The sequence below is a fragment of the Cherax quadricarinatus genome, chromosome 23, assembly GCF_038502225.1.
Source record: "Cherax quadricarinatus isolate ZL_2023a chromosome 23, ASM3850222v1, whole genome shotgun sequence".
NCBI classification, from domain to species: domain Eukaryota; kingdom Metazoa; phylum Arthropoda; class Malacostraca; order Decapoda; family Parastacidae; genus Cherax; species Cherax quadricarinatus.
In genome coordinates, this window is record NC_091314.1 from 991,863 (window position 1) to 1,006,764 (window position 14,902).

Below are 14,902 nucleotides of genomic sequence, written 5' to 3' on the forward strand. Positions count from 1 at the left end.
AGGTCGAGAACGAAAACCTAGTCATTGTGGTAGTCTACAAGCCTCCGGATGCAACATCCCAGCAATTCCAGGAACAGCTGTTAAAAATTGACCACTGTCTGGAAAATCTTCCAGCTCCTGCACCCAACATCTTGCTCCTGGGGGATTTCAACTTAAGGCACCTAAAATGGAGGAATATAGCAAATAATATTGTTGCAGTAATAACACCAGGAGGCAGCTCTGATGAAAACTCACACTCACACGAGCTTTTAAATCTCTGCACAAAATTCAATTTAAACCAGCAAATAATAGAGCCTACTAGACTGGAGAATACACTAGACCTCATCTTCACTAACAATGATGATCTGATAAGAAATGTCACCATATCAAAAACAATATACGTACTCAGATCACAACATAATTGAGGTTCAGACATGTATGCGTGGAGCCCCAGACCGACATAATGAGACTAGTCACGAGGGAGCATTCACCAAATTCAACTTCAATAACAAAAACATAAAGTGGGACCAAGTAAACCAAGTCCTAACCGATATAAGCTGGGAAGATATACTAAGCAACACAGACCCCAACTTATGCCTAGAACAGATTAACTCGGTGGCACTCGATGTTTGCACAAGGCTTATTCCTCTAAGAAAAAGGAGGAGTAGATGTAAAATAGAAAGAGACAGGCGCTCCCTTTACAGGCGACGGAAAAGAATAACAGAGCGGCTAAAAGAGGTCAATATATCTGAAATGCGTAGGGAGACACTGGTCAGAGAAATAGCAAGCATCGAACTTAAGCTAAAAGAATCCTTTAGGAGTCAGGAATCGCGGGAAGAACTAAAAGCCATAAATGAAATCGAAAGAAACCCAAAGTATTTCTTCTCCTATGCCAAATCAAAATCGAGAACAACGTCCAGTATTGGGCCCCTACTTAAACAAGATGGGTCCTACACAGATAACAGCAAGGAAATGAGCGAGCTACTCAAGTCCCAATATGACTCAGTTTTTAGCAAGCCGCTAACCAGACTGAGAGTCGAAGATCAAAATGAATTTTTTATGAGAGAGCCACAAAATTTGATTAACACAAGCCTATCCGATGTTATCCTGACGCCAAATGACTTCGAACAGGCGATAAATAACATGCCCATGCACTCTGCCCCAGGGCCAGACTCATGGAACTCTGTGTTCATCAAGAACTGCAAGAAGCCCCTATCACGAGCCTTTTCCATCCTATGGAGAGGGAGCATGGACACGGGGGTCGTCCCACAGTTACTAAAAACAACAGACATAGCCCCACTCCACAAAGGGGGCAGTAAAGCAACAGCAAAGAACTACAGACCAATAGCACTAACATCCCATATCATAAAAATCTTTGAAAGGGTCCTAAGAAGCAAGATCACCACCCATCTAGAAACCCATCAGTTACACAACCCAGGGCAACATGGGTTTAGAACAGGTCGCTCCTGTCTGTCTCAACTATTGGATCACTACGACAAGGTCCTAAATGCACTAGAAGACAAAAAGAATGCAGATGTAATATATACAGACTTTGCAAAAGCCTTTGACAAGTGTGACCATGGCGTAATAGCGCACAAAAGGAATAACAGGAAAAGTCGGTTGATGGATCTATAATTTCCTCACTAACAGAACACAGAGAGTAGTCGTCAACAGAGTAAAGTCCGAGGCAGCTACGGTGAAAAGCTCTGTTCCACAAGGCACAGTACTCGCTCCCATCTTGTTCCTCATCCTCATATCCAACATAGACAAGGATGTCAGCCACAGCACCGTGTCTTCCTTTGCAGATGACACCCGAATCTGCATGACAGTGTCTTCCATTGCAGACACTGCAAGGCTCCAGGCGGACATCAACCAAATCTTTCAGTGGGCTGCAGAAAACAATATGAAGTTCAACGATGAGAAATTTCAATTACTCAGATATGGTAAACATGAGGAAATTAAATCTTCATCAGAGTACAAAACAAATTCTGGCCACAAAATAGAGCGAAACACCAACGTCAAAGACCTGGGAGTGATCATGTCGGAGGATCTCACCTTCAAGGACCATAACATTGTATCAATCGCATCTGCTAGAAAAATGACAGGATGGATAATGAGAACCTTCAAAACTAGGGAGGCCAAGCCCATGATGACACTCTTCAGGTCACTTGTTCTATCTAGGCTGGAATATTGCTGCACACTAACAGCACCTTCAAGGCAGGTGAAATTGCCGACCTAGAAAATGTACAGAGAACTTTCACGGCGCGCATAACGGAGATAAAACACCTCAATTACTGGGAGCGCTTGAGGTTCCTAAACCTGTATTCCCTGGAATGCAGGAGGGAGAGATACATGATTATATACACCTGGAAAATCCTAGAGGGATTAGTACCGAACTTGCACATGAAAATCACTCACTACGAAAGCAAAAGACTTGGCAGACGATGCACCATCCCCCCAATGAAAAGCAGGGGTGTCACTAGCACGTTAAGAGACCATACAATAAGTGTCAGGGGCCCGAAACTGTTCAACTGCCTCCCAGCACACATAAGGGGGATTACCAACAGACCCCTGGCAGTCTTCAAGCTAGCACTGGACAAGCACCTAAAGTCAGTTCCTGATCAGCCGGGCTGTGGCTCGTACGTTGGTTTGCGTGCAACCAGCAGCAACAGCCTGGTTGATCAGGCTCTGATCCACCAGGAGGCCTGGTCACAGACCGGGCCGCGGGGGCATTGACCCCGGAACTCTCTCCAGGTAAACTCCAGGTAAACACATAGCCCTTAGGACATCTCCACTGCCTCCAACCGTCTCCTCGCTGCTGCATTTACAACCCAAGCTTCACACCCATATAAGAGTGTTGGAACTACTATACTTTCATACATTCCCTTCTTTGCCTCCATAGATAATGTTTGTCTCCACAAATACCTCAATGCACCACTCACCTTTTTTCCCTCATCAATTCTCTGATTAACCTCACCGTTTATAAATCCATCCGCCGACACGTCGACTCCCAAGTATCTGAAAACATTCACTTCTTCCATACTTCTCCTCCCCAGTTTGATATCCAATTTTTCTTTTTTTTATTTTATTTTTTATTATCATCACACTGGCCGATTCCCACCAAGGCAGGGTGGCCCGAAAAAGAAAAACTTTCACCATCATTCACTCCATCACTGTCTTGCCAGAAGGGTGCTTTACACTACAGTTTTTAAACTGCAACATTAACACCCCTCCTTCAGAGTGCAGGCACTGTACTTCCCATCTCCAGGACTCAAGTCCGGCCTGCCGGTTTCCCTGAATCCCTTCATAAATGTTACTTTGCTCACACTCCAACAGCACGTCAAGTATTAAAAACCATTTGTCTCCATTCACTCCTATCAAACACGCTCACGCATGCCTGCTGGAAGTCCAAGCCCCTCGCACACAAAACCTCCTTTACCCCCTCCCTCCAACCCTTCCTAGGCCGACCCCTACCCCGCCTTCCTTCCACTACAGACTGATACACTCTTGAAGTCATTCTGTTTCGCTCCATTCTCTCTACATGTCCGAACCACCTCAACAACCCTTCCTCAGCCCTCTGGACAACAGTTTTGGTAATCCCGCACCTCCTCCTAACTTCCAAACTACGAATTCTCTGCATTATATTCACACCACACATTGCCCTCAGACATGACATCTCCACTGCCTCCAGCCTTCTCCTCGCTGCAACATTCATCACCCATGCTTCACACCCATATAAGAGCGTTGGTAAAACTATACTCTCATACATTCCCCTCTTTGCCTCCAAGGACAAAGTTCTTTGTCTCCACAGACTCCTAAGTGCACCACTCACTCTTTTTCCCTCATCAATTCTATGATTCACCTCATCTTTCATAGACCCATCCGCTGACACGTCCACTCCCAAATATCTGAATACGCTCACCTCCTCCATACTCTCTCCCTCCAATCTGATATTCAATCTTTCATCACCTAATCTTTTTGTTATCCTCATAACCTTACTCTTTCCTGTATTCACCTTTAATTTTCTTCTTTTGCACACCCTACCAAATTCATCCACCAATCTCTGCAGCTTCTCTTCAGAATCTCCCAAGAGCACAGTGTCATCAGCAAAGAGCAGCTGTGACAACTCCCACTTTGTGTGTGATTCTTTATCTTTTAACTCCACGCCTCTTGCCAAGACCCTCGCATTTACTTCTCTTACAACCCCATCTATAAATATATTAAACAACCACGGTGACATCACACATCCTTGTCTAAGGCCTACTTTTACTGGGAAAAAATTTCCCTCTTTCCTACATACTCTAACTTGAGCCTCACTATCCTCGTAAAAACTCTTCACTGCTTTCAGTAACCTACCTCCTACACCATACACTTGCAACATCTGCCACATTGCCCCCCTATCCACCCTGTCATACGCCTTTTCCAAATCCATAAATGCCACAAAGACCTCTTTAGCCTTATCTAAATACTGTTCACTTATATGTTTCACTGTAAACACCTGGTCCACACACCCCCTACCTTTCCTAAAGCCTCCTTGTTCATCTGCTATCCTATTCTCCGTCTTACTCTTAATTCTTTCAATTATAACTCTACCATACACTTTACCAGGTACACTCAACAGACTTATCCCCCTATAATTTTTGCACTCTCTTTTATCCCCTTTGCCTTTATACAAAGGAACTATGCATGCTTTCTGCCAATCCCTAGGTACCTTACCCTCTTCCATACATTTATTAAATAATTGCACCAACCACTCCAAAACTATATCCCCACCTGCTTTTAACATTTCTATCTTTATCCCATCAATCCCGGCTGCCTTACCCCCTTTCATTTTACCTACTGCCTCACGAACTTCCCCCACACTCACAACTGGCTCTTCCTCACTCCTACAAGATGTTATTCCTCCTTGCCCTATACACGAAATCACAGCTTCCCTATCTTCATCAACATTTAACAATTCCTCAAAATATTCCCTCCATCTTCCCAATACCTCTAACTCTCCATTTAATAACTCTCCTCTCCTATTTTTAACTGACAAATCCATTTGTTCTCTAGGCTTTCTTAACTTGTTAATCTCACTCCAAAACTTTTTCTTATTTTCAACAAAATTTGTTGATAACATCTCACCCACTCTCTCATTTGCTCTCTTTTTACATTGCTTCACCACTCTCTTAACCTCTCTCTTTTTCTCCATATACTCTTCCCTCCTTGCATCACTTCTACTTTGTAAAAACTTCTCATATGCTAACTTTTTCTCCCTTACTACTCTCTTTACATCATCATTCCACCAATCGCTCCTCTTCCCTCCTGCACCCACTTTCCTGTAACCACAAACTTCTGCTGAACACTCTAACACTACATTTTTAAACCTACCCCATACCTCTTCGACCCCATTGCCTATGCTCTCATTAGCCCATCTATCCTCCAATAGCTGTTTATATCTTACCCTAACTGCCTCCTCTTTTAGTTTATAAACCTTCACCTCTCTCTTCCCTGATGCTTCTATTCTCCTTGTATCCCATCTACCTTTTACTCTCAGTGTAGCTACAACTAGAAAGTGATCTGATATATCTGTGGCCCCTCTATAAACATGTACATCCTGAAGTCTACTCAACAGTCTTTTATCTACCAATACATAATCCAACAAACTACTGTCATTTCGCCCTACATCATATCGTGTATACTTATTTATCCTCTTTTTCTTAAAATATGTATTACCTATAACTAAACCCCTTTCTATACAAAGTTCAATCAAAGGGCTCCCATTATCATTTACACCTGGCACCCCAAACTTACCTACCACACCCTCTCTAAAAGTTTCTCCTACTTCAGCATTCAGGTCCCCTACCACAATTACTCTCTCACTTGGTTCAAAGGCTCCTATACATTCACTTAACATCTCCCAAAATCTCTCTCTCTCCTCTGCATTCCTCTCTTCTCCAGGTGCATACACGCTTATTATGACCCACTTCTCGCATCCAACCTTTACTTTAATCCACATAATTCTTGAATTTACACATTCATATTCTCTTTTCTCCTTCCATAACTGATCATTTAACATTACTGCTACCCCTTCCTTTGCTCTAACTCTCTCAGATACTCCAGATTCAATCCCATTTATTTCCCCCCACTGAGACTCTCCTACCCCCTTCAGCTTTGTTTCGCTTAGAGCCAGGACATCCAACTTCTTTTCATTCATAACATCAGCAATCATCTGTTTCTTGTCATCCGCACTACATCCACGCACATTTAAGCATCCCAGTTTTATAAAGTTTTTCTTCTTCTCTTTTTTAGTAAATGTATACAGGAGAAGGGGTTACTAGCCCATTGCTCCCGGCATTTTAGTCGCCTCATACGACACGCATGGCTTACGGAGGAAAGATTCTTTTCCACTTCCCCATGGACAATAGAAGAAATAAAAAAGAACAAGAGCTATTTAGAAAAAGGAGAAAAACCTAGATGTATGTATATATATATATATATATGCATGTGCGTGTCTGTGAAGTGTGACCAAAGTGTAAGTAGGAGTAGCAAGATATCCCTGTTATCTAGCGTGTTTATGAGACAGAAAAAGAAACCAGCAATCCTACCATCATGCAAAACAGTTACAGGTTTTTGTTTCACAGTCATCTGGCAGGACGGTAGTACTTCCCTGGGTGGTTGCTGTCTACCAACCTACTACTACTACTATGTAAATCATTTGATACCCTCATCACCTTACTCTTTTCTATGTTCACTTTCAACTTTCTACCTTTACACACACTCCCAACCTCATCCACTAACCTTTGCAATTTTTCTTTAGAATCTCCCATAAGCACAGTATCATCAGCAAAAAGCAACTGTGTCAATTCCCATTTTGTATTCGATTCCCCATAATTTAATCCCACCCCTCTCCCGAACGTCCTAGTATTTACTTCTTTTACAACCCCATCTATAAATATATTAAACAACCATGGAGACATTACACATCCCTGTCTAAGACCTACTTTTACCGGGAAGTATTCTCCCTCTCTTCTACACACCCTAACCTGAGCCTCACTCTCCTCATAAAAACTCTTTACAGCATTTAGTAACTTACCACCTATTCCATATACTTGCAACATCTGCCACATTGTTCCCCTATCCACTCTATCATATGCCTTTTCTAAATCCATAAATGTAATAAAAACTTCCCTACCTTTATCTAAATACTGTTCACATATATACTTCAATGTAAACTCTTGATCTACACATCCCCTACCCACTCTGAAACCTCCTTGCTCATCCACAATCCTACATTCTGTCTTACCTCTAATTCTTTCAATTATAACCCTACTGTACACTTTTTCCTGGTATACTCGGTAAACTTGTTCCTCTATAATTTTTACCTTCTCTTTTGTTCCCCTTCCCTTTATATAAAGGGACTATACATGCTCTCTGCCAATCCCTCGGTACCTTCCCCTCTTTCATACATTTATTAAACAAAAACACCAACCACTCCAACACTATATCCCCCCCTGCTTTTAACATTTCTGTCATGATCCCATCAGTTCCAGCTGCTTTACCCCCTTTCATTCTACATAATGCCTCACGCACCTCCCCTACACTCACATCCTGTTCTTCTTCACTCCTAAAAGATGGTACAGTGGACCCCCGCATAACGATTACCTCCGAATGCGACCAATTATGTAAGTGTATTTATGTAAGTGCGTTTGTACGTGTATGTTTGGGGGTCTGAAATGGACTAATCTACTTCACAATATTCCTTATGGGAATAAATTCGGTCAGTACTGGCACCTGAACATACTTATGGAGTGAAAAAATATCGTTAACCGGGGGTCCACTGTATATCTCCTTGGCCAGTGCATGAAATTACCGCTTCCCTTTCTTCGTCGACATTTAAAAGTTCCTCAAAATATTCTCGCCATCTACGCAAAACCTCCATTTCTCCATCTACTAACTCCCCTACTGTTTTTAACTGACAAATCCATTCGTTCTCTAGGCTTTCTTAACTTGTTTAACTATAAAAATTTTTCTTATTTTCATTAAAATTTCTTGACAGTGCCTCTCCCACTCTATCATCTGCTTTCCTTTTGCACTCTCTCACCACTCTCTTGACCTTTCTTTTACTCTCCATATACATACTCTACTCTTCTTATAACACTTCTGCTTTGTAAAAACCTCTCATAAGCTAACTTTTTCTCTTTTATCACACCCTTTACTTCATCATTTCACCAATCACTCCTCTTTCCTCCTACACCCACCCTCCTATAACCACAAACTTCTGCCCCACATTCTAATACTACATTTTTAAAACTATTCCAACCCTCTTCAACCCCCCCCCCCCCACTACTCATACTTGCACCAGCCCACCTTTCTGCCAATAATTGCTTATATCTCACCCAAACTTCCTCCTACCTTAGTTTATACACTTTTACCTCCCTCTTGCTTGTTGTTGCCATTTTGCTCTTTTCCCATCTACCTCTTACTCTAACTGTAGCTACAACTAAATAATGATCCGATAAATCAGTTGCCCCTCTATAAACATGTACATCCTGGAGCCTACCCATCAACCTTTTATCCACCAATACATAATCTAACAAACTACTTTCATTACATGCTATATCATACCTTGTATATTTATTTATCCTCTTCTTCATAAAATATGTATTACTTATTACCAAACCTCTTTCTCCACATAACTCAATTAAAGGCTCCCCATTTTCATTTACCCCTGGCACCCCAAATTTACCTACTACTCCCTCCACAACATTTTTGCCCACTTTAGCATTGAAATCCCCAACCACCATTACTCTCACACTTGGTTCAAAAACTCCCCACGCATTCACTCAACATTTCCCAAAATCTCTCTCTTTCCTCTACCCTTCTCTCTTCTCCAGGTGCATATACACTTACTATAACCCACTTTTCACATCCCACCTTTATTTTACTCCACATAGTCCTTGAATTAATACATTTATAGTCCCTCTTTTCCTGCCATAACTTATCCTTCAACATTATTGCTACTCCTTCTTTAGCTCTAACTCTATTTAAAACCCGACCTAATCCCATTGATTCCTCTCCACTGAAACTCTCCCACCCCCTTTAGCTTTGTTTCACTTAAACCCAGGACATCCAGCTTCTTCTCGTTCATAACATCCACAATCATCTCTTTCTTATCATTTGCACAACATCCACGCACATTCAGACTTCCCACTTTGACAATTTTCTTCTTCTTTTTAGTGATTATTACAGGAAAAAGGGTTACTAGCACATTGTTCCCGGCATTTTAGTTGACTTTTACAACACTCATGGCTTACGGAGGAAAGATTCTTATTCCACTTCCCCATGGATATAAAAGGAAAAGTAATAAGACCAAGAACTATTAAGATAAAATCAAAGAAAACTCAGATGAGTGTGTATAAATAAACATGTACATGTATGTGTAGTGTGACCTAAGTGTAAGTAGAAGTAGCAAGACGTACCTGTAATCTTGCATATTTATGAGACAGACAAAAGACACCAGCAATCCTACCATCATGTAAAACAATTACAGGCTTTCGTTTTACACTCACTTGGCAGGACGGTAGTACCCCCCTGGGTAGTTGCTGTCTACCAACCTACTAATTATTAATTATTCCTTTAATGACATGAGGTCTAGTTCTCAGGTCTTTTATGCACCTGTTAAATATTCTCCACTGCCAGACAGCCTCCCATTTATGTGGTTTTATTATTAGTTAACTAAATAAGTTTAGGTTTAATGAAATTATTATTATAATCAAAAAGAAGCACTAAGCCACAAGGACTATACAGCGCTGCAGGGCAGGAAGGAAGCGAGGGCATCAGGTGGCAAAAGGGAGATGGATGAGTAATAGGTTACGGATAACAGCGGGGTAGTGGATGGTGAAAGGGTAAAGGGCAGCAAGAGACTGAACTAGAAAGGGCTGAGGGGAGTGCGAAAAGTATCATCAGAGTTTGTGGAGTAAATCAGTCATTGTCAAGAAGTCAATGAGAGAGTCAGGATTAAAGGAAGGTCCAGGTTTAATGAAAGTAACCTAAAACAGCCAATGTTTAATTTCATTTGCATGTACTGTATTCAAAAATAAGATGTATGTACAGTATAATAAATGCATTGGAAAATTAAATTATTTTGAAGACAGGCAGCACCCCCAGCATGTCTGTATGACCAGTTACACTTATGGTATGAAGTACATTTTTATTATTATTATTATATAATCATGGGGGAGTACTAAACCTGTAGGATTATACAGCACATGTAGGAGGGGGGTGGAAGGCATTCAGGCTCAGTTCAAGGAAGAGGAGTACAGATCCAATCCCCTAGATCAGGAGCCCCTCACCAGCATCTAGGAACCTCCCTTGACGGGATGCAGTACATTAAACTCCATTTATTGGACTTCAAAAATATGGAACAAAATCCACTGGGTTGAAGATTAGGAAACGAACAAAGTCCTTTGAATTATTATTATGATCACGGCAAAAAAAATTTTATTTATCCACTACTGGTATTACTGACCATCTGCTTCTCCCCCAATTAGTCCATTAGATATGCAGTAAGCCCTCTATTTATTTTGTTGATAATACTGTACATAAAAGGACTTTCTTATTTAATTATTTGATTAACAGTGGCTTCGACGATTGGAAGATGGTTCCAGTTTGGCTGAACACATCCCTGATAATGAAACATTAAACTGGAAAGGTCACCGTTATGTTGTTCTTCAAGCCACCCAAGTCCTCACACCAGGTGATGGATCATTCTATACTAAGGTAAGTAGATTAAACGTTATGATAGGGAGGAAAGAAATGCTCAAATCCAACTAGTTATATTTTATTGCAACTCACAAATATAATACAAAAGGTTTCAGTTGAAATTACCTCACAAGACACACTTCTGTATGCTCGTTAACCCTAAATCTGTGCAAGAGTAAGGGGGCGAAGTTCCCTTTATGCAGTGGATTGTATTCATAAGAAGCAAGGTAAGCATTGCTTACCTTAGAAAAAATCTTCCTTTCAAAATTATAATATGTATCTATTTGTATATAGCATTCTGCATTTTTGTTTTAATGGATTTACACCTGGTGTATATTAGAGTCCAGACTTTTGAAATTTACAAGACTAATGTTTGGAGTTGGAAGATCTGTCCTTCAAATACCAAGCACTTGCACTATCATCTTCCATCATTCTGCAGGGTAAAAGGGCATGTTACTGTAAGAGACATGAAAACTATTACAAGAGGACCCCGTTTATACGGCAAGTTAGGTTCCAGGCTACCGCCATAAAGCGAATCACTTTTCTTTTGTTTTTTTTTTCACATTTAAGTACATATAAATACCTGATAACATGTTTACATTATTGTATATTAAGGTAGCTATAAACAAAGCCAATATTGTAATAGATAAATAGTATTTTCTATGTTTTTTTCTTTAAGTTCATGGTTATGCAGAGCATTTCAATCTAAAACAAAAACATATTTAATATTGATAGAGGTAATGCAAGATTATTTGGATTATTATTATTTGGATTATTCGGTGGGAGACGGCCGACTTGTTGAAAAAAAAAAATATATATACAGTGGACCCCCGGTTAACGATATTTTTTCACTCCATAAGTATGTTCAGGTGCCAGTACTGACCGAATTTATTCCCATAAGGAATATTGTGAAGTAGATTAGTCCATTTCAGACCCAGAAACATACACGTACAAACGCACATACATAAATACACTTACATAATTGGTCGCATTCGGAGGTAATCGTTATGCGGGGGTCCACTGTATATGTATATAAAGAGATGGGGTTGTACAAGAAGTAAATGCTAGGGTGTTCAGGAGAGGGGTGGGATTAAATTATGGGGAATCAAATACAAAATGGGAATTGACAGTTACTTTTTGATGATGATACTGTGTTTATGGGAGATTCTAAGAGAAATTGCAAAGGTTAGTGGACGAGTTTGGGAGTGTGTGTAAAAGTAGAAAGTTGAAAGTGAATATAGAAAAGGGTAAGGTGATGAGGGTATCAGATGATTTAGATAAAGAAAAATTGGATATCAAATTGGGGAGGAGGAGTATGGAAGAAGTGAATGTTTTCAGATATTTGGGAGTTGATGTGTCAGCGGATGGATTTATGAAGGATGAGATTAATCATAGAATGATGAAGGAAAAAAGGCGAGTGGTGCGTTGAGGTATATGTGGAGACAAAAAAAACATTATTTATGGAGGCAAAGAAGGGAATGTATGAAAGTATAGTAGTACCAACACTATGGGTGTGAAGCTTGGGTTGTAAATGCTGCAGCGAGGAGGTGGTTGGAGGCAGTGGAGATGTCCTGTCTAAGGGCAATGTGTGGTGTAAATATGCAGAAAATTTGGAGTGTGGAAATTATAAGGTGTGGAGTTAATAAAAGTATTAGTCAAGAGGGCTGAAGAGGGGTTGTTGAGGTGGTTTGGTCATTTAGAGAGAATGGATCAAAGTAGAATGACATGGAGAGCGTATAAATCTGTAGGGGAAGGAATCGGGGTAGGGGTTGTCCTCGAAAAGGTTGGAGGGAGGGGGTAAAGGAGGTTTTGTGGGCGAGGGGCTTAGACTTCCAGCAAGCGTGCGCGAATGTGTTAGGAGTGAATGGAGACGAATGGTATTTGGGACCTGACGAGCTGTTGGAGTGTGATTATTATTATAATCAAAAAAGTGCTAAGCCACAAGGACTATACAGCTATTGGAGTGTGAGCAGGGTAATAGCCTGCAGTGGAAGTTAGAGATGTGGGGCTGTTTCACAGTGAGGTCTTTGATAGATGATGTGTTTATGGTGGAAACATTTATGTTACTCTTAGCAAGTGCTCAGCAAGTATTTGTGGCAACATCACCACATGGGAGCACTACGAACTGCTTAGAGGGCTGTTCCATGGGGGGTTTGTTGAGGATAGCTTGTGCCTTGACTGCAATCCCAGATGAAGAAAGATGGAAACTGAAGACATGTGAAGGCTTGTGTTTTGTAGATACATTCAAGAAAACAAGGGCTGGAGATGCTCTTCACATCTCCAACCCTTATGTTGCCATGAATACTTGCCAGGTACTTGCTAAGAGTAACAAGTGTTTCCACCATAAACACGTCTATCAAAGCCCTCACTACAGAAAGTAGCCCCACACCTCTAACTTCCACAGTGGGTGTCTACACCATCCCCTGTGGATACTGTCCTAAGATATATGTAGGTGAAACAGGCAGAGATCTTTTGGTCCACCTGAACAGGTATTGAAATACCAGTAACAGACAACTTAAGGTATGCCTGTGTTCACAGGGACTCCATGGGACACTTGATGAATTGGGATGTGGCACAACTCTTTCTCATAAAACGTGACCTTAGACGATGTCTGGAAGCCTCGCTGTTTAATGTATGTACTCTCTCTCGTGCAGTACATATATTAAACAAGTATACCAGTCATTCAAAATCTCCACCTGCTGTTAACATTTCAAGTCTTGAGCCTATCTGACCCATGACTTGCTTTCTTTACAAATAAATATATAAACACCCATAGTACCATCACTCATCACTGCCAAAGGCCTTGGAAATCCCCTCTCTAGCCTACATACCCTAACCTGAGTGAGACAGACAGACACACCTCTGTCTGTCTCTCTCTTTCCATTAAAAAATAGATAATTTTTTTTCTGAAAAAGGTCAGTGTGTAGCCCTCAAAACTATTGCCTCTTCATTTTCAAGACTAATCCAAGTTAGTTACTCATAAATACAATTAATCCCTTAATTACTGTATGTACACAAGGGTAAATTAAGTAACATTGACAAAATTATTATAATCAAGGGGGAAGCACTAAACCTGTGGGATTATACAGTGGCTGTGGGGGAAGTGGGGATGTGGAAGGTATTCAGGGAACTGGAGCACAGATCCAATTCCCTAGATGAAGAGCCCTTCACCAGCATCAAGGAACCTTCCTTGACAAAAAAAAAAAAATTAAATCTACTTGGTGCTTCATTATACATTATAAATAAATTAAAAATATCTCTACATGCAATTTTATTTTTTCAAGATTAAGAACATACTCTTTAGTACTGTAATGTATTTTCTTTATAAACTTTCTTTTTATTTACAGTTGGTAATTCCCCGAGTGACAGCACAGGACACAGGTGTTTATGCGTGTACTGCCACAAATAACTTTGGACTGGCTTACAGACAAGCACTTCTGTCTGTGCTTGGTATGTATAAAATATATTGGCTGCATTTCTGAAAAAAAAAAAAATTTAACCTTTTACTCTGGTACATTTTTATTCTTTCCAAACAAAATTTTTAAAGGGGTGGACTGGTAAACCACTAGTTTGTGGTCAGATGATCAAAATCTTCAGTGGTCATTACCTAAGCCTTGCATTAAGAGCCATTTGTCCAGTTTCCTAACAAATCTTACCTTAATTATTACTATAGAGAATTATGGTACCTTTATATAACTTGTTAGGCTAAAATGAAGGGGTCCCAGCACAAGCCATGGGCTTCCTGCCCACCTAAAGGCTATTAGAGACAGCGGGTTACAGTTAAGGCATTAGTCCTGACTTCCCTTTCCTTGATTCAGACTACAATCTCAATGCCTTGCATTTCTCAAGGCACTGTATTACCTGGAGTTTACCTGGAGAGTTCTGGGGGTCAACGCCCCCGCGGACCAGGCCGCCTGGTGGACCAGAGCCTGATCAACCAGGCTGTTACTGCTGGCTGCACGCAAACCAACGTACGAGCCACAGCCCGGCTGGTCAGGAACTGACTTTAGGTGCTTGTCCAGTGCCAGCTTGAAGACTGCCAGGGGTCTGTTGGTAATCCCCCTTATGTATGCTGGGAGGCAGTTGAACAGTCATTACCTGTTAGTTCCTCACTTGTCATTGAAAATGAACCTCTAGCAACTTAAAAGCTTTTACCAGCCATCTCTCTTGTGGGCCC

The 14,902-nt window shown here is 40.9% G+C and overlaps 1 protein-coding gene and 1 long non-coding RNA gene across 6 annotated transcripts in view; one reads left to right on the forward strand and one right to left on the reverse strand.

The window, feature by feature from the left end:
• LOC128685601 (fibroblast growth factor receptor-like 1) overlaps positions 1–14,902 on the forward strand; it is a 77,707-nt gene that overhangs the window by 55,709 nt on the left and 7,096 nt on the right. For both annotated transcript variants that reach the window (XM_070087737.1, XM_070087738.1), the window contains exons 7-8: positions 10,603–10,743; positions 14,073–14,175. In XM_070087737.1, coding sequence (XP_069943838.1) covers positions 10,603–10,743; positions 14,073–14,175 — 244 coding nt within the window. The remainder of the gene's footprint in view (positions 1–10,602; positions 10,744–14,072; positions 14,176–14,902) is intronic.
• The window catches only part of LOC138853111 (uncharacterized), a 37,007-nt gene continuing 32,893 nt past the window's right edge, over positions 10,789–14,902 (reverse strand). For 3 of the 4 annotated variants that reach the window (XR_011392340.1, XR_011392343.1, XR_011392341.1), the window contains exon 6: positions 14,064–14,203. This is a non-coding gene — a long non-coding RNA (uncharacterized lncRNA). Of the gene's footprint in view, positions 11,159–14,063; positions 14,204–14,902 lie in introns of those variants that run through there. The other variant, XR_011392342.1, reaches the window with a different exon arrangement.